Source organism: Triturus cristatus, chromosome 3_2 (genome assembly GCF_964204655.1).
Source record: "Triturus cristatus chromosome 3_2, aTriCri1.1, whole genome shotgun sequence".
Lineage (NCBI taxonomy): Eukaryota > Metazoa > Chordata > Amphibia > Caudata > Salamandridae > Triturus > Triturus cristatus.
Genome location: NC_140584.1, coordinates 1,000,248,690 through 1,000,267,162, shown reverse-complemented (window position 1 = coordinate 1,000,267,162; position 18,473 = coordinate 1,000,248,690). Strand labels below are relative to the sequence as shown.

The 18,473-nt window shown below is 43.7% G+C and overlaps 1 protein-coding gene across 4 annotated transcripts in view; it reads right to left on the bottom strand.

The window, feature by feature from the left end:
- The window catches only part of TAF15 (TATA-box binding protein associated factor 15), a 481,601-nt gene that overhangs the window by 140,889 nt on the left and 322,239 nt on the right, over positions 1 to 18,473 (bottom strand). For all 4 annotated transcript variants that reach the window (XM_085649621.1, XM_085649623.1, XM_085649622.1 and 1 more), the window contains one exon: positions 1,144 to 1,273. In XM_085649621.1, coding sequence (XP_085505747.1) covers positions 1,144 to 1,273 — 130 coding nt within the window. The remainder of the gene's footprint in view (positions 1 to 1,143; positions 1,274 to 18,473) is intronic.

Genomic DNA, 18,473 nt, shown 5'->3' with positions numbered 1-18,473 from the left:
TGTAGTAGATGGGGATCAGGAAGGAGGAGTAGGAGAGCTGCCACTTCCACCTCATTGGCTGAAGTTTGGGTTACTTAAAATGAGGTGGGGGAGCTGCTAGGCAAAACTGTTTTTAAGGCCTATCGCCTTTTTCACACAGTTTACCACTTTTGTCCGATAAGCAGATATTCCCAGCCTGAAAACGTGAAATGATGCAAACATGTGATTATACAAAAGATCCAATGCTGGAGAATATGCAGATCATATGTTCAAGAACACAATCAAGCCAACCTGTGTTATTTATGTCCTCATCCCATTACCTGGCAGTGCACAAAAGCATGGACAGAACTGTACTTACAGATAAAAGACTGTATCAGGAGTATTATTGTTTAAATTCTTTTTGAATGCAGTGACATGCACGCAACAGTCTGATAATAAGACCACCATGCCAGGACGCCCCACTACCAATTCAATGTTCAGAGCTTATTCAACTCTTTTAAATGCTTCTTCTGGAAAACTCCCAAAAGTCTCTAGACAAGCGTATGGAGTCCTTCTTAGCGTAACTTTGCTAAGCCGACCCACTAAGGAGACACAGATAAAAATAGGAGTACAGCATTCTAGTCATTCACACATGGGTTAGAAAGGGCATCCATATCGCCTTTTAACATTTTCAATTTTTCTTCACCATGATAATGCAACTATTTCATCTACCCACTTGGGGCCCTTCTGGGCTCCGATAGTAATTCTCCTGATTGGGCTTAACCATGCCCATTGTCCCGTGTTACACCATAAATTCACATGCGTTCTGAGAAAGTACTTGCACAATGTTCCACAGAACTGCTATGTTGACTGATGCACTCTATCAGAGGAATGGTTAAACCAGTTTTTCAACACTAACTTTATTGTTCTTTCTCCAGTTCTTTATGATCAGGGGCCAACAGATATTGTCTTTTTATTAGCCTGGTTTGGTCTTTAAGGTATTTTTTGTTTTGTCTGAAAACGTGTATTTGTCTTGTTTGCTTCAAGTGATTTAGTCTTCACACGAGTCTAAGCTATTAAGGTGTTGTTAGCCGAGGATACCCCACAACCTAAACAGAGGATGTTTTTAAGTCTCTATTTGGGGCTGTGAAAAAAACCTGCAGACAAACGCACAAGAACACTTACCATCAAACCAGTCGATGGCTGCTTTTGCTGATGGTGGATCATCAAATGACACTGTTGCTTCTCCTTTTGATTTTCCGGTTTCTTTGTCAGAATAGAGATTTATCATGGGCTGGCCAGTCTTCTTGTTGGTCTATAAAGCATAACAAATATTTACTTCATTTTTTACACAATGACCTCTAAATAAAACGAAAATAAATAAGGCATGTTCCCACTCCTGCAGTTCTTCTCTTTCCCTCTCATTCTACCAACTCTGGTGCACATTTGCAGATGCAAATTGTTGCACAAAAAATAAATAAGTGAACACAAACTGGTAAGTAACCTTTAGGCAAAAACATTACTCCCAAATACATAACACTCTGAATGACTTGTGCAATAGCTGGCCACAAAATACTGCACACACTCTCAGTTAACTGAATAAAATACTATGCTCTGAATCATTCTTATTTTAAATATTTGGGATGCAAAACCAAAAGTCCATGCTGGTCTGCAGTGGCCGGTGTGTAGTTGATGAATGGAGGCCATTAATATGCCTTCAAAAATGCTCCAAATAAACAGAAAAGTAAACTCACGGTCAAGAAAGTGAATCTGGTACTTGTGGAGCAACAAACAACATTTTCATGATATTGTGTACATTGTGCTACCTCAATTTCAAGAGCCAGAGAAAAACAGAAAGACTATGAGGAGCTCAGTCCATAGACCTCGAAAAATTACAATGGCTTGAAACATAAACTGCATGTGACTTACATAAATTCAAGTCCTTACTTCTGACATGAAATAAAATAAATTGTATGAACAGTTCCTCATCAACCTATAGACACAGAAAAAATACTAAGGTGTTACTATAACACTACCAAGAAAAGTAGCCCTAATAGGAAATAACGTGAAATTGACATAGCATTAGATAGAAAAGGGAGACTTATTGAAGTCATGAGATACTATATTAGCTTGTCCGTCACATGTGGTCATTTCATTGTAGGATATATAGACTAACAACTAAGTCCGTGGATGTTTATCATTACAATACAGCCCAAGTAGGAAATGTATCATGCGTCCTATCCAAATGTAGGTGAAATGGCAATTATCCTATCATGTCAGTCAAAATATCAACTATGGTACAATCTAGGAATAAATATTTCAATACATTTCATCTAATCCTGTATCTTTACCATTATTTGACATCTGTCTACAAGAAAAAAGGGGTAAAACAAGAATGTAGTTATGATAAAAATAGATTGAACTTAAATTTTCTTTTTTTTTAAACCGTATTTGTACAGTGCCGTCCTCAAACTGTTACAGATAGATAATCAACTCTTATTCAAGGTTCAATCCCTATGGTGACTAAATCTGTAATTCAAGTATGTGTCTGGATTCCACCAAACTTAGTACAAGGAACCTAACCTGCTCCCCCTAACACACCATTTGGGTATCTCATGGTATGGTCAATGGCACACAATTGTAGATCACTACATTTACTGTGAAATTCACAAAAATGTCTGGTAACCGGGTAGTTTATCTAATTTTTTTTATTTCTTCTTATATGTTCCAGGATTTATTTTCTTTCGAGGAATTTTTGCACTCCCAAAGTACTTTCTCTGACATTGGCAAGTGAGTACAGATAGAATATAGTCAGTATTGAATGTAATTAGTTGAGTATGTCATTTTTTCCTCCCACCTGGTAATTCATATTCATGGACACCTCTGCTATTTTTACATGCCATAAAATTATTACATACGCAAAATCCCTTAAGATGGATAGCCACATGTCATCCTTTCGGGTTTCATTAAGGTTACTCTTTACTAAATGATCTTCGGATTTCATTCTTCTATAGGTAATAACTGGCTTGAAAGGGAGATCATCTGCAATGAGTGGGTCAATATGAAAGATGTGCCAATCTTAGGATTGTATACAGTTCATGGGAATGGAAATTGTGCATAGTGCTGAGCCTATTCATGGGGGATACCATTTACTGTATCTTTCAATATTTTCCTTTACAGAACCATCATTTTGTCTGATTTGTTGTCCTTAGCCTCTCAACTGGCTAGTTCAGAGCTCATATAGGATACCCTTTATATCAGAATCCTTTAACTAAGCTTGGTTTGCTTCTTCAAAAATGTTTTCTTAACAGCTACTCCTTGCATGCAGCAGTTCGCCGCATCGGATGCTTCATTTGAGTTCGGGTGCATTACTGATACGAGCAAGGAAAACACTGTTCCCTGTTGTAGGTTTAGCAGTTTCTACTTAGTCCTGTATTTCTACTAAAAAATCCAAAAACTTGATTCTAGTCAGTGTATGCTCATGGTAAATGTCAGATTGTATTAATTAGTGTTGAGATCTCTGATCAATTCTTTGGCTGTTTCTTTATTATTCCAGAAGATAAAGAGGTCATCCATATACCTCAACCATTACACTATTTTATTTGTGAAATGTGTGTATGGCCAGACTACCTGCTCCACCCACCTATATAGTATTTTTTCTATGTCTACAGGATGAGAAGGGACTGTTCATATATTGTCTTATTTCATAGTAGGAGTAAGGACATGAATTTATGAAAGTCACTCTTCACATGCAGATCTTGATTAGAACCATAGTAACTATGGACTGAACTCCACATAGTTCTATTTTTACACTGAGTGGCAATTGAGGTAGGGCAGTATAAACAATACCGTGAACAAGGTACCTGTGTGTACTGAAACACGTTAATGTTTGTGGCCCCTCCAGGATACAGCAATATATATATATATATATATATATATATATATATATATATATATATATATATATATATATATATATATATATATATATACACACACTGGAAGAACATTACTGGACACAGCCAGTTAGAGGAAGAGTATCAAAAATGAGAGTGAGTGAGTGTGTGTGTGTGTGTATTCTACATTACCTGCAGTAAAACATATGAATGTAAAAGTCATTCAATCGAAGAATGCAATTTTTTGTAATGCAGTCTATGTGCTTCACCACCCAGACTCATTTCCACGGTCTTCTTCAGTCAGCATCAAAACAATCAGATCTGGTTTAATTTTCAAGGTTTAAGGTGAAATCAATATGAAAACAAATAAGGACAACCAAGCATCTATGATAGGATGAATAAGAATCTTGTCAAATGCCAGTTCAAGGACATTTCCAAAGTTTGCAAAGTGGAGTAAAACCTGCAGTCTTAGACTTTCTCCCAGTGTCATGCATCAGGTTTCAGTCTCCGCTTGGTGAAATAGGGGATCTGTAGATCTGTATTATCAGTAAGTCATGCTCTTGCATTCTCTTTGTCTCTGGATGAAGCACAATTTAAATTCTTAGCACTTTCCTTAAAAATACTAAGAGTCATTATAGATTGTGAAAAGGACAACATGACCATTGGGGCAGATTGATAATCAAAAAATAAAATAAACTACTGCACCTGCAATACATCATTCTTGTAATATTTGCGAAAAATAGAAGTGATGGAAAAATACTGTTCTTTCTCTGCGTCTGGGGTCAGTGGACTAGCGCACTACTTCTTCTTGCTTCTTTTTATTAAAAACCTTGAGAAAAAAAATTCCGTTTATCTCACAAGAATTGCAAAAGACGGTGGTGGTGGCTCTCTTCCTGTCCAGATTGGACTACTGCAATGCTCTTTTTCTGGGCATTGATAAGACCCAGATGAGAAAACTGCAGTCTTTACAGAATGCTGCAGCAAGATTACTTTTAAACATACCCAAAGAACAACCAACCTCGGCAGGAATTAAGTCACTGCACTGGCTCCGCATCCAGCAGCGCGTAGAATTTAAGGCCTTATGCCTGGTACACAAAGCACTTTACGGTGGTGGTGCCGAGGATATCCCAAAAATTTTCCTTCCTTACACCCCCTCTCAAGCGCTTAGATCTGCAAATCTGGGCCTTATCCAGATTGCTAAGATTAGGCGGGCAAGATGGGGTGACAGGACTTAATCGAACTGTGCGGCAAAGCTATGGAACAAAATGCCAATGGCCATGAGATTTCAATCTAAACGCCAGCTCTTTAGGAAGGATTTGAAAACATGGCTGTTTACCTTCACCTAGTCCTTCTGGTAATACAGGCCGTACTTCCTTTCACATACAATAGCGCCAAGACGCCACGGCAATCGAGCACTCTACAAACATATATCCTATCCTATCCTACTCAGGAATCTGTATTTGAGCTCTTGATCAAAGGTTCAATTACTCGCCTTCCACTCAGCCGTTTATACATCTGAGGTCAATAAAAATATTAACTTTAAACTGAGTAACAAACAACTGCTATTCAGCACTGAGAGGCCCCAAGAAGTGAATGCGTGATTCAGTAATACATGTTATTTTAATTTGAAAACATGTCTGCTCACCTAATAAAATCATTCAATTGTTGCCCAACAATTAAAACGGTTGCAGAACTAGATTTCTTCCAGCTGTTATAAGCAACATATTTTTAAGCATAAACACAATAGCACTTTTAAATACTCAGTAGGACATTGGTAAGAATAATCCAGATCAACAGTGTTGGAGTTAAAACCCCAAATAACTTAAGTATTTTGCACTTTATCATCTTTGTTGATGATAAATTCTGCTTGTGAGGAAACGTTTTAGTTGTGTCAAAGTACTTTGTCCAATTGTTTAGAAGCGCTCCTTAGAAGTAAGTCATTATTCACAGGGTTCAGTTTAATTAGCCTATGTTATATATAGCTGAGAAACTAGACATGGATAAAGCAATGGAAGACTATGCTCTCAGTGGATGTTGCAGGAAAAAAGCTGCAGCATAAGCTGGGATATTAGAGAAAGGATTTGATACAACGATAGGAGGAGTCAGCCTTTTTGGATCTAATGAGATGCATCTCTGACGAGTTAAAGTGAACCACATATATACAAAAATCCCTTAGCTCACTCGCAATATCATACAGAATGAACAAAAGCATAAGAGAATCATCATATCAAGCAGGTGTCTAACTAGAGAAAAAGCTGGAGTAGCATAACACAATCAAAACCAGAAGTATCTTAGTTGACAACTGCGCCTTGTACACAGATCAGCACCCACTAGAAGTTCAGCAGTGAATGCACACATCTCTCAGGTGACCAAATGAATAATAATTCACGTAACCTCTAGGTGAAACAGAAGTAAATTGCTGTTGAAGGCACTCCCATCATAACATTTAAGGAAAGATGGCTGTAAAGATCCTGAAATAGAGCCATAAGTTTGGAGACGTTTTCTGGTTTATCCCCATGTTCTAAGAGTATTTTTTGCAACTCTGCAAAGTGATTCTGGGACCTTACACTTGTGTAGGTAGAATAGCCAACACCTTCAAAATACAACCAGTCTAATCAAGGAAGCTTGACAAGAGTGATAGCTTCAGAGAAAATCTAACTTTTTGGGAATCCCCATTCAAGAAACTGCTGTCTGTCTTCCACAAGGAGTGTTGTGACATATATTTAACAAACAAATAATAGGTCTGAAACCAAACACACTACAATGCACGTCTAATGATGTTTCAAGGCTATATTCTTTGAATTTAAATGAATAACAGTGGCTAAAGGCTACTTGCTCATTAGGTCGAGAGGAGGTTGAACTCATTTCTGCATTGGGAAAAAACAAATAGAAAACAGATGCTGCAAATGATCACTAGGTTACTAAGGTGTGAAATCCAAAAAGGGCCTGGGTGGGTGAGCAGTCACGATCTACCAGGCACAAAGCAGTCTTTCTAAAGACGTTTGTCCCGATTCACAAAGGGTCTCCACACTCGTGGCGGAGGGCCTGCAGTCGTGGGGGAGTCTCCACACTCTGGGTTTTTGCAAGGTCCGACCTTTCTTGATGCCCACATAGCCAAGATGAGCTGATCATCCACCTGGAATTGTTTTGTGCGGTCAAGATAAAATAAAAATGCACATTTTGCATGAAAGCCTCTCCACTTCTTTAGAAGGATGCGGGGGCAGGAAAAAGGTGGGCATAGTGATGGTCTGTCCTTTGTGGAAAGAGGTAACCACTTTAAGAAGAAAAGAAGGTCTAGTTCGAAGGACAACCTTATCCGGATGAACAGCAAGGAAAGGAGGTGTCGAGGAAAGGGCCTGAAGCTCACTCACAATGCGAGCAGAGGTATGGGCACCCAGAAAAGCAGTCTTCAAGGTCAAGAGTCTGATAGGACAATTATTTAGAGGCACGAAGGGAGCGCACATAAGGTAAGTCAGAACAAGGTTCAAGTCCCACTGGGGCATTACGAAAGGAATAGGAGGAAAAAGGTGAGTAATGCTGTTAAGGAAACGATTAACAATAGGGGAATTGAAAAGAGATTGCTGGTCAGGAAGGAGAAGAAAGGCCAAAATGGCCAAAACATTGCCTTTAAGAGTGCCCAAAGCAGAGCCCTGCTGGGCCAAAGTATGAATAAAGAGAAGAATCTCCAAAAGAGGGGCAGAAAGGGTATCCACAACCTTTGCTGTGCACCAGTCCACAAATTCGTTCCATTTACAGGCATATACCTTTTTGGTGGAGGGACACCTGGCTGCCAAGATAACGTTACAGACTGCGGGAGGAAGGTCAAAAGCTGTCAACTGTCGCCGCTTAATCTCCACGCAAGTAGGTGGCGGCTGGACAGGTTCAGGTGAAGGACCGTCCCCTGCTGCTGCAACAGAAGATCCTCCCGAAGAGGCAGTCTGATCGGAGGATCAATAGCCATGTTTAAGAGCTCGGGATACCAGACTCTTCGTGCCCAGTCCAGAGCCACAAGAATGACTTGGGCCCGATCGCGCTTGATCTTCTTCAGCAGTCTGGGCAGAAGTGGTATAGGCGGAAAGGAGTATAGAAGACCGCAACTCCACTCGCGACGAAAAGCATCACCTAGCGAGTGCCGCCTTGGAAATTGAAACGCGCAGAACGGCTAACATTGCGAGTTCTCTTCGGTGGCGAATAGATCTAACCAAAGCTCTCCCCACTGCTGAAAGAGACCTTCCACCACCGCCGAGTGAAGACGCCATTCGTGATCCATCATGCAACGACGACTGAGTTTGTCTGCCCTGGCGTTCAGGAAACCTGGCAGGTATTGAACCACCAGGGACATGCTCTGATGTTTCAGCCACTTCAAGAGAAGAAAGGCCTCCTGAGAGAGGGTCCATGACCCCACCCAGCCCTGTTTATTGCAATACCACATGGCGGTGGTGTTGTCCGTGAACACCTGAAAGGTTGATGTGGAGCCCGGACTCCGCAGTAGACCCAAGACCCCTGATCTCCGCCTCCACCATGTGGCCACCCGACCCCAGAAGTGATGCATCTGTCAGGTTGGGAAAGGGAGAGGGATCTGCTGTTAACCCAATCCTGGTTCGTTAGGCACCACTGCAATTGGTGTGCAGTGCCCTCCGAGATCTGAAAGATTCCCCCGATGCTGTGCCCACTGGAACTTCAGGTCCCACTGCAGAGCCCGCATATGCCACTTGGTATGATCCACCAGCAGTATGCAGGAGGCCATGAGGCCCAGAAGCCTCAGGGTCATTCTGACTGAAACCCGGGATAAGACTGAAAGATCGGAATCATAGCCTGAATATCCCAGACTCGCTGCTCGGGAGGATAAGCCCGAAACTGCGCTCTGTCCAGAACCGCCCCGATGAAAAGGAGCTTGACTTCGGCATGTTGATAGTGAACCTCAGCGAATGCAGGATGTCCGCCGTAGTCTGGAGGTGGGAGACGACAGCCTGGGGCAAACTCGCCTTCAACAGCCAGTCGTCGAGATAGGGGAAAACTGGAACCCCTGATCTGCACAAATGAGCTGCGACCACCACTATCACTTTCGTGAACGCCCGAGGGGCACTGGTCAGGCGAAAGGGGAGCGCGATGAACTGAAAAGGTTCGTGGCCTACCGTGAACCATAGGTAATGCCTATTCAGGCAGGACGGAGATGTGAAAATAGGCCTCCTGCAAGTCCAACGCTACCATCCAGTCTCCAGGAAAGAGGGCAGACAGGACCTGAGCCAATGTCAACATTTTGAACTTCTCCTTCCGGAGGAAGCGGTTGACGTCCCTGAGATCCAAGATAGGATGCAGGCCTTTGTACTTCTTGGGCACCAGGAAGGAGTGGTAATAACAAGCACGACCTACTTCTGGCACAGGGACTCGCTCGATGGCTCCCTTGGCCAAGAGAGCCGCAACCTCCTGACGGAAAAGTGCCAAGTGATTCTCTGACATGCGATGGAAAACAGGTGCCATGGATGGAGGGGTAGTCTCAAAGGGGAGGGAGTAGCCCCTAATGACTAGCTGCAAAACCCACCTGTCCGACGTGATGTTGTGCCAGTGGGGAGGTGATGGCGAATCCTGCTGCCCACTGGAAAATGGTGGGCCCGAAAAGTCGGACTGCTGCAGAGGGGTTGCTGGTCAACTGGCCCATCCGCTGGCCCCCCGACGCTGGGTCCCACGACCCCGGCCGCGCAGAGGCTGGGTAGCTTGCGCAGGCCTGTGGCTTATTTAAGGTTCCTTGCATGAACAGCGCTGTAGGTGGCAGAGGACCAGACTATAAAGCAACAACTGTAGAGCACAAAGTAGTAGAGGACAAGGTACTGATAGACAGCGTTTTGAAAGCTGACTGATTTGGGTGGAAAGGCACCAAAATATCAGCTGTAGCTACTTTCCTAGTCACGTCCAGGGGCTATGAGTAAGAGAGGTATATGGCTGAAAAAAGAGTGGCAGCCTGCTTTTTGATGGAGAATAATTTTACAGGTGTTTTTCTTTTTGCACCTTTTTAGAAGACAATGCAGGAGAGTCACTTCTCCCACAATCATCCAAGAAATGGGTATCACCAGTATTAACAGCGTCTTTCTTGAAGAAGTAGGGATAGGTATCGATCTTTGTTAAGAAGGGTTCTTGAAGAAAAAGTCTTACTGGGGTCTCATTTAGAAGCATTTTGTTTCAGAAAAAGGCAGTACATGCCTTTCAGAAGTGGATCACCTATGGTTTCTTCCATCCAGAAGCCAAACAGGTCTTAAAGAGAGAGCTTTTCTTCCCCTGACCCAGAAGAAAAATCCCCAGAACACACTCACTGAATTGTAGTAGGTGAAGTTGGTTCTGCGAGGTTGTCCAGAGAAAGAGAAGATCAAATCCTGATTATTGAGGTAAATGTAGCAACTTGAGCAGACCACTGTCACAGAAGAGTTGGTTGCCCACCCAGAACTCTTGTGTACGATCAAGGTAGAACAACAACCCCCTTTATAAGTCGAGGCAGTGGATTCACTCCTCTTCTTTAGAGGAATGAAGGGGGCTGTTGTTTTACCTTGATGGTACACAAGAGTTCTGGGTGGGCACCCAACTCTTTGTAGGGTATGTGGGTGTGAAGAAAAATCAGGTAGTGCGGAAGCGAACCATCATCTTGTTTGGTTGTGCTCTGCTTCAGAATCTGTTACGCACTGGTCAGAAGTAATCTCCTGAAGGTTTGCAAGCTCATTCCACTATAGCTAAACCATTTATGGGTCGAGGCAGTGGATTTGCTCCTCTTCTTTAGAGGAATGAAGGGGGGGTTGAAAAAGTAGGCTGGGTGATTGATTGGCCTACATGAAACAGTGAAACCACTTTTGGTAGAATAGAGGGCTGTGTGCAAAGTAACAGTTTTTCAAGATATACTGAGAGAGAAGGTGGCTTATATGATAAGGCCTGCAGCTCACTCACTTGACAAACAGAAGTAATTGCCACAAGGAAGGCTGTTTTTTCGTGTGAGAAGCCTGAGGGGACAATTGTAGAAAGGCTCTAAAGGAGCGCACATTACAAAAGTCAAAACTAAATTAAGGTCCCACTGAGGCATAATGAATGGTGTAGGAGGGAAGAGAGGAGTAAGACCTGTGTGAAACCTATGTACAATAGGGGACTTGAACAAAGAAGGTTGGTCAGGCAACCACAAAAAACACAGAAAGAGCATACAAATAGCCCTTAAAAGTGACCAGAAAAGCGCCCTGCTGGGCAAGAGAAAGAATGAAGAGTACGACTTCAGAAAGATGATCAATAGATTTTTCTGCACACCATGCCCTAATTCTTTTCCCAATGGCAGCCGTATACCGCCTTGGAGGGACGCCTGCCTGCAAAGATGATGTTGCAGACTTTGGGAGGAAGGTCGAAAGCTGTCAACCATCGCAGCTCAATCTCCACGCAGGAGTGGACAGGTTCGGGTGGAGAACCCTCCCCAGCTCCTGCAAGAGAAGATCTTCCCAAAGGGGCACCCTGATTGGAGTATCAATGGCCATGCTCAGTAGCTCGGGATACCAGACTCTGTGCCCAGTCTGGATCCACAAGAATGACTTGGGCACGGTCGTTCTTGATCTTCTTGAGAACTATGGGTAGAAGTGGTATGTTTGAAAAAGCATACAGGAGTTCTGAACTCCACTCGAAAAGAAACACGTCTCCGAGCAAGAGCCGTCTTGGAACTTCCAGCGTGCAAAACTGCTGACATTGTGCATTCTTGGCAGAGGCAAATAGATCTAACCAAGGCTCTCCTCACTGCTAACAGAGCCCTTGCACCACCACTGAATGGAGAAGCTATTAGTGATCCCCTCAGGATTTTCGACTGAGTTTATCTGCTCTGGTGTTCAGAGAGTCTGCCAGGTATTGAACCACTAGGGATATGCCCTGCTGTTCCATCCATGTCCAGAGATGCAGGGCCTCTTGATAAAGGGTCAAAGACCCCACACCGCCCTGTTTGTTGCAATACCACATGGCGGTGGTGTTGTCCATGAACACCTGCACTAGCCTTCCCCTGATGGAAGGTAGAAAGGCTTTCAATGCCAGCTAATTGATGTGGAGTCCGGATTTTGCCAGAAATCAGTCCTCTGATCTCCACCCCTCCTACATGGCAGCCCCAGCCAAGAAGTGATACATCTGTCACTACTGTGAGATCGGTTTGGGGAAGGGAGAGGGTTCTGCCTCTGACCCAATTGCGGTTTGTTAGCCACCTGCAGCTCTTTTGTAGTTCCCTTCGAGATCTGGACCATGTCGGAGAGATTCCCCTGATGCTGCAACCGCTGGAAATTCAGGTCCCACAGCAGAGCCTGCATATGCCATCTGGCATGTGTCACCAGCAGGATGCTGGAGGCTAAGAAGCCCAGCAGCCTCAGAGTCAGTCTCACTGAAACCCAGGATAGAGGCTGAAACATCGGTATCATAGCCTGAATATCCTGGACTCGCCGCTTGTGAGGATAAGCCCAAAGCACCGAGTCCATAACAGCTCAGATGAAAGGGAGCGTCTAAGAAGGAGTCAGGTGTGACTTCAGCACGCTGATAGTGAATTCCAGCGATTGCTGAAGGTTTGCTTTAGTCTGGAGGTGGGAGACAACAGCCTGGGGCGAGCTCACCTTCAGCAGCCAGTCGTCGCACCCCTGATCTCCGCAGATGAGCTTCATCTATAGTCATCAACTTGGCGAACACCCGAGGGGGCGGGTAAGGCTTAAAGGAAGCATGGTGAACGGAAAATGCTCGTGGCCTACCATAAACTGGAAACAGCATCGGTCAGCAGGCAGGACGAGAATATGAAAATAGGCGTCGTGCAAGTCCAATGCTACCATCCAGTCTCCAAGGTCCAGGGCAGACAAGACCTGAGCCAATGTGAGCATTTTGAATTTCTCCTTTTTGAGGAAGAGATTGAAGACTCGCAGATCTAGAACAGGATGAAGGCCTTTGTCCTTTTTCGGAACCAGAAAATAGCAACCAGATTCTACTTCTGGCACCGGAATCCTCTCTATGGCTCCCTTGGCTAAGAGAGTTGTGACCTTCTTGCGGAGATGATCCTCCATCAGTCGGTCATGAGATGGTGGCATGGGTGATGGGGTCGTTTACAGGGGGAAGGAGTAACCCCTTCGGTCAATCTGCAAAACCCTCCTGTCTGATGTTATGGACTGCCAGTGGTGCAGGTGATGGCAAATCCTGCTGTCAACTGGGTGCCCATGGTGTTGAGGGGCAGACTAGTGGTTTGGAGGTTAATGCAGTGGAGGTGGGGTGATGTGGAGGGGCGGATGGTGGATTGACCAGACCTCTGGCCAAATGACCCATGAGGTCGTTGGGTACTGCAGAGGCTGGGGAGCATGTGTGGCATGGTACCTGGCCAGGAATTGGCACAGCTGGAAGGCTCTTATGTAGCCACAAAAGGTGGATTGGAGGGGGGGGGGAGCAGCGAATCCCAAGGACCTGGATTTGGTCAGAGAGTTGAAGTGTTTAAGAGCTGAGTCTGCATTGACTTCAAAAAGACAGGTGCCATCGAAGGGCATGTCCATTAGGGAGGCTTGGACATCCCCCGAAAAACCAAATGGCCTCAGCCAGGAGTAGCTGCGGAGTGCCACCAATGAAGCAAGAGCACTGTCCAGCCCACATCTGTTGGCGAACTTTGCTGTGTCATTGCCACCGGCAATAGTCTGCTTACGGATGGCTCGCGCCTCCTCCAAGACCATAAGCAGCACTTGTGTCCCACATAGTAGGGCTTTATCAACAAAATGGTATGCAGTGTTCACAGACCACAGTGCACGGCTGGCAGAAGAGAAAATGCTCTTCCCAAAGATATGCCAGCCTCTTGAATTCCTTGTCCGGTGGAGTGGAAAGGAACCTTGGATGCTGAGACCTTCACCACCAAGCTCTCAAGAGTGGGGTACTGAGTGTGGAAAGCTGGATCTACAGGAGTTAGGCTATGGTGATATCTGAATGTACTGTGGATGGGGGTGTATGTGCAGGGCTTGGCCAGGGCCCAAGCCGGACATCAGAGAGGGCTTGTCTGAAGGGAAGTTGGGGGTTATGTGTGGGATACACCCAGCTGACGCACCTCAGTCAAAACATTTGTTTTGACTTCCATGGAAAGCAGCTGGAGGATGAGGACCTCAGCTGATCACCAAAGCAAAGAAGGTCCCTTCCTCTGTAGCCACACTAGAAAGATAAGACCAGTGTCTGGTGAGTCATCCAGGACACTGGCATCTGCCAGCTCCCCATACCAGTAATCATCCAGATGGGCCAAAGGGTCTTTATGAGGGTCAGGGTAGCCTCAAGGATTCTCACATCACTCCAGTCAAAATCCCTACAGGGCCTGTCAAGAAAAGGAGGCACTGTATCCGACCCGGTCAGTGCTGGTGTCTAAAGACGCTACCCCAACTCCGTATCAGAGTCAGGAGTAACTATGGTCTCTGCGCTGCCAGCACCATAGGAATGAATTCCAGCAAAGGTTGTGGGTAAGGCACTCCACAGGGGTCCACACACTCAAATACGAGGTGTATAGCCTCATAAAATTCCTGAAGTTGGAAAAAAGGTTGCTCCTGGAAATACAGGATGGCGCGAAGCGGACTCCTGCTCCCGGTCCACAAATGGAGTGCAGAAGCAGGGCCATGACTTGCGTCGTCTTTCCTGTGCCTCATCCAAGGACTTGGACCACGTGACGAAGTCGAAGAGCACGTCTATTTTTAGGAATGTTTATATTTGTGGGACCTACCCGATGAAGGCTTTGACCGTAATGACGACTGACGGAATTGACTCTGAGAATGAGTGTGTCAGGCCACCAAGATCTTTATCATCCCAATTGCCTTCCGATTCATGATGCGGCAATCAGGACAGCTCCTGGAGTTGTGGTCTGACTAAAGGCACCACAGGCAAACCAGATGTAGGTTCATCACAGACATTTGTCTGTAACAGGCCTCACAGAGTTTAACACCGACTGGCTTCTTAGGGGACCTCCTTAGCACAATGGGAGCAAAATTGCTTCAAGGTCTGACAAAAAGGTAAAAAAACTGGTCAAAAAATGACTGGGTTAGCTCTTCCAGATCCACACTGTTGGAACAGAAAGAAAAACTGATGTCAGTGTGCTGGGGTGGCTCCTACATAGGCACAGTGCACATCACACCAGGGACGGCCAATGCCTATGCAAAGCCATTCAGCACCACCTACCAGCATGCAGGAGTACTGCTCAAGATGGTTTGGAAAAAGTTCGACGCCTGGGGAAAATTCCAAGGTAAGGAATCTACAGCTACATATCTGATACACCACGTTTCCTTTTTTGAGGTGCCTTCGTGGAAGTGCCTGGTGGAGCAATTTTCACAAAATCATAATGCTGAAGAGGGGGAATTCCCTTGGAAGGGGGTACTGCTTGTTCTACAAAAATTCAGTAGTAATACCCTCTCCCTATAATTCAGAGTCTTGAAAGAAAAGGTTTCATCAAAGTTATAAAGAAAATATCCTGTTTTTGTGGTTCATTAGTATAGACCTTTTGCCCACACGTAAAGCAGAATTTGGAGACAGCTGTTTTGTCTTTGTCAGTGAGGACAGTTAGTGACAAAGAAAATGTTTCCCTGGCCAAAAAAGTGGAGATTTGTTTCTACAGAATAGCCTCCAAAACAAGTCACAGCAGTCTGAAATCTGAAGATAGGGCTGCTTCAAATCCAGATTAAGGTCAAAGTAGTTTCAAGCAGAGGTCATGGAGAGTTTAGAGCAGCTCTTTTGGGGATACCCTCACATATAACATATGGTAGAAATATGAGCTACTGTGGCAGCTAGGGGTAAGTAAGAGAGCTCGGCACTTCCACCTCAAAGGCTGAAGTTCAGGTTGCTTCAAATTAGGTAAATGTGCTACTAAATAAATACTGTTCTTGCCACGTTTGCCTATTTTAACAAAGTTTAATGCTTTAGTTACCTTGGATTCTCAGCCTGACAATGTGAAATGATTCAAGCATGTGACTATATGAATGAACCAATGCTGGCAAAGTTTCGATTCTGTGAAATGTCCTCATAATTAGCCTTACAGTTCACTGGGCCTTGCACTGTGTTCCGCAGGATGAGGCAGGGCTCGATAAATCATTTAATTTTTACTAGGCCTGCAGGTCGAATAACCTAAAAAATCTACTCGACCTAACTGAAATGCACTTGACCTCAAGCGAAGCAAATGAGAAAAGTTAACAAGATTTAAAGGCACTTTTATTGCTCATTCACTTTATGAGCAATAAAGATGCCTTTAAATCTTGCTATCTTGTCACATTTCCTCTGCTTTCAGAGACCGAGGTCAAAAGTCAGTTTGTCTTCCTACTCGCCAAAAAGGGCGAGTAGAACCTAAAAATAGCTTGCTCTAATTGAATCTGGCACACAAATGCGAGCAGGTGAGTGGATTTTTCAAGTCCTGTCAGGTCACTTCCTTCCATCCACAGTCCAGCTTCCTCATGCAGGTAAGTCTTCTATTTCTAAGAGTATGAATATTTATTTTGGATGTGTTCCAACGGCTAATGGGTCCCTGAACTGTGAAGCAGAAAGTTGATATCTACGATTCACCAAATAGATAAAGATTTCAAAGCTCTGATTTTTAGACCTATCAATGCTCAAAATGTTAAACTTCTTTAACATACTAACCTGCCAAAAACAATTAATAAAGTTTCCTGTACTATCAATGAGAAAAATGAAAGCCATTCAGGTGAAAGTAAATAATTGCCTGTAGTAGTATAATTATGCATACTTAAATCAAAGTATTATAATTCTTCTTCTCTACCATTGTTAATCCAAAACGCCTATTAACTGGTGTTTTGGGTTAACAAATAGGTAGCAACATGACGGATTGTCTTCAACAATACAATCATAAAAATAATCTGAATTTCTCTTAAGACTAAAAAGGGTATATGAAAAATGACCAACGTCCTACCATCAGTTTTTATTTTTTTTAATGTTATTTATTGCTTCAAAACACATTCATTACATTACGGATCCAACGTGTGTTGCATGCCACTGACGTAACAAACAAGTCTTTTGCCATTTTACAGTCAGTATATGGGAATTACAGCTCATAGTGATCATGTGCAGCAACTCTTTTCCCTTTTTTTTAAAATAATTGAAAGGGAACTAATGTAACTGCATAAACCAAGAAAACTGTGGCGGCAGTGGTGGCCGTAGCTCATCTTTCAAGGAGCAAAGGTGGCTAATCTGGGCCTTAGTTAACATTATTCCTTAATGGCAATCATGCAGGGGTCTGCTACTCTATTCCCCATTGCAATCTGTTGCTGTGGGTGGGAGGGGGTCAGGGGTTCTCATCGGTTACCTGAGTGTGTGTGATGTCTCTCTGATGTGTGCATTCTCTCAAGCATTCTTCCAGGTCTCGCACCGTATTTTCATCTGTGCAGACGCCCGTGGCCAACCGGAGTCCCTGTGTTGCTTGCTGCCAGTATGGTTGCAATCTGGCGCATGTCCAGGTCATGTATATGAACGTGGCTGGGTCTGAACCACAGCGTGGGCATACCGTAGCGCGGCTGGTATTAAAGCATGCCAGTCTTTGTGGTGTTGAGTAAGCGCGGTGTAAGTAATAAAACTGGGTTAGCTTAAACCTTGTGTTACTGGCCACCTTGCTGACTTGGTTGAATGCGCTCTTCCATTCACCATCTGTGAAAAAGGAGGCTAGATCCAGCTCCCATTGGTCTTTGATTGTGGAGATTGCCACTGTGCGGTTTTCTTTCAGGGCTTTATATATCTGCGAGTTAAATCCTCTGGTGGACCCAGATCTAGTAGTAGTCTTAATGAGTGCAACTCTTGTGAATCATCTGGGTAGGCGGGCCAGATCTCGCGGACGGTGCATGCTATTTTGGCATACTGTAAGAAATGTCCTCTAGGCACCTGGTACCATTCCACTGCCTCTTTACGAGTCAGGAAGTGTCTCGCACCCCCCTTCTATCATCAGTTTTAATTAATTCCTATCAGTATCCAATTTTCTCTTCACAAAGTAAACTGTATCCCAGTCTAGAAATGTGTAGCCAAGGATAGTTTGCAGGCTGAAATAAATTAATATCACAGTGAGGTGACTGAAATATTTTTTAGTCCTTCTCCATTATTTAAGATCATTACTTGACTACAGTGGACAATAACATATTGGGAATGTTGATAAGATTTTATACACACTGTTATAGGGATACAGCCATGTTAGCGCTCTCCGGGGCGAATAGGGGTGTTTATATTAAGAGACACTCTAATACTAACTTTTTGATATCCTATGATGACACGTGTGTTTATTTTGATGTAATTATTTTCCAATAATATATTTAACCTTTGTACCCCCATGCAACCTGGCCTGAATGCCAATTTGTGTCGCTACTTTAATGTCTAAGAGTATCTATTTGTCCTGAAGAACATTCTCAGGAGAATTTTTCAACAAGCAGAAACAGGGTAGATGCTCCTATTTTGACAATTTTGTGAACAAAGTTTTTATTAAAAAGGGCACTTTTATAGAACGCAAAATTAGAGGCAAGACAATTGTTCATTAGAACACAATTCTATGTTTAAGTGACCACATATAAATGCATTGGATATTTTTTTTTCATAGATTTAATACTTTCTTTCCACCGGTAGTGGTGTAAATAGGCATTTGCTTGAAAT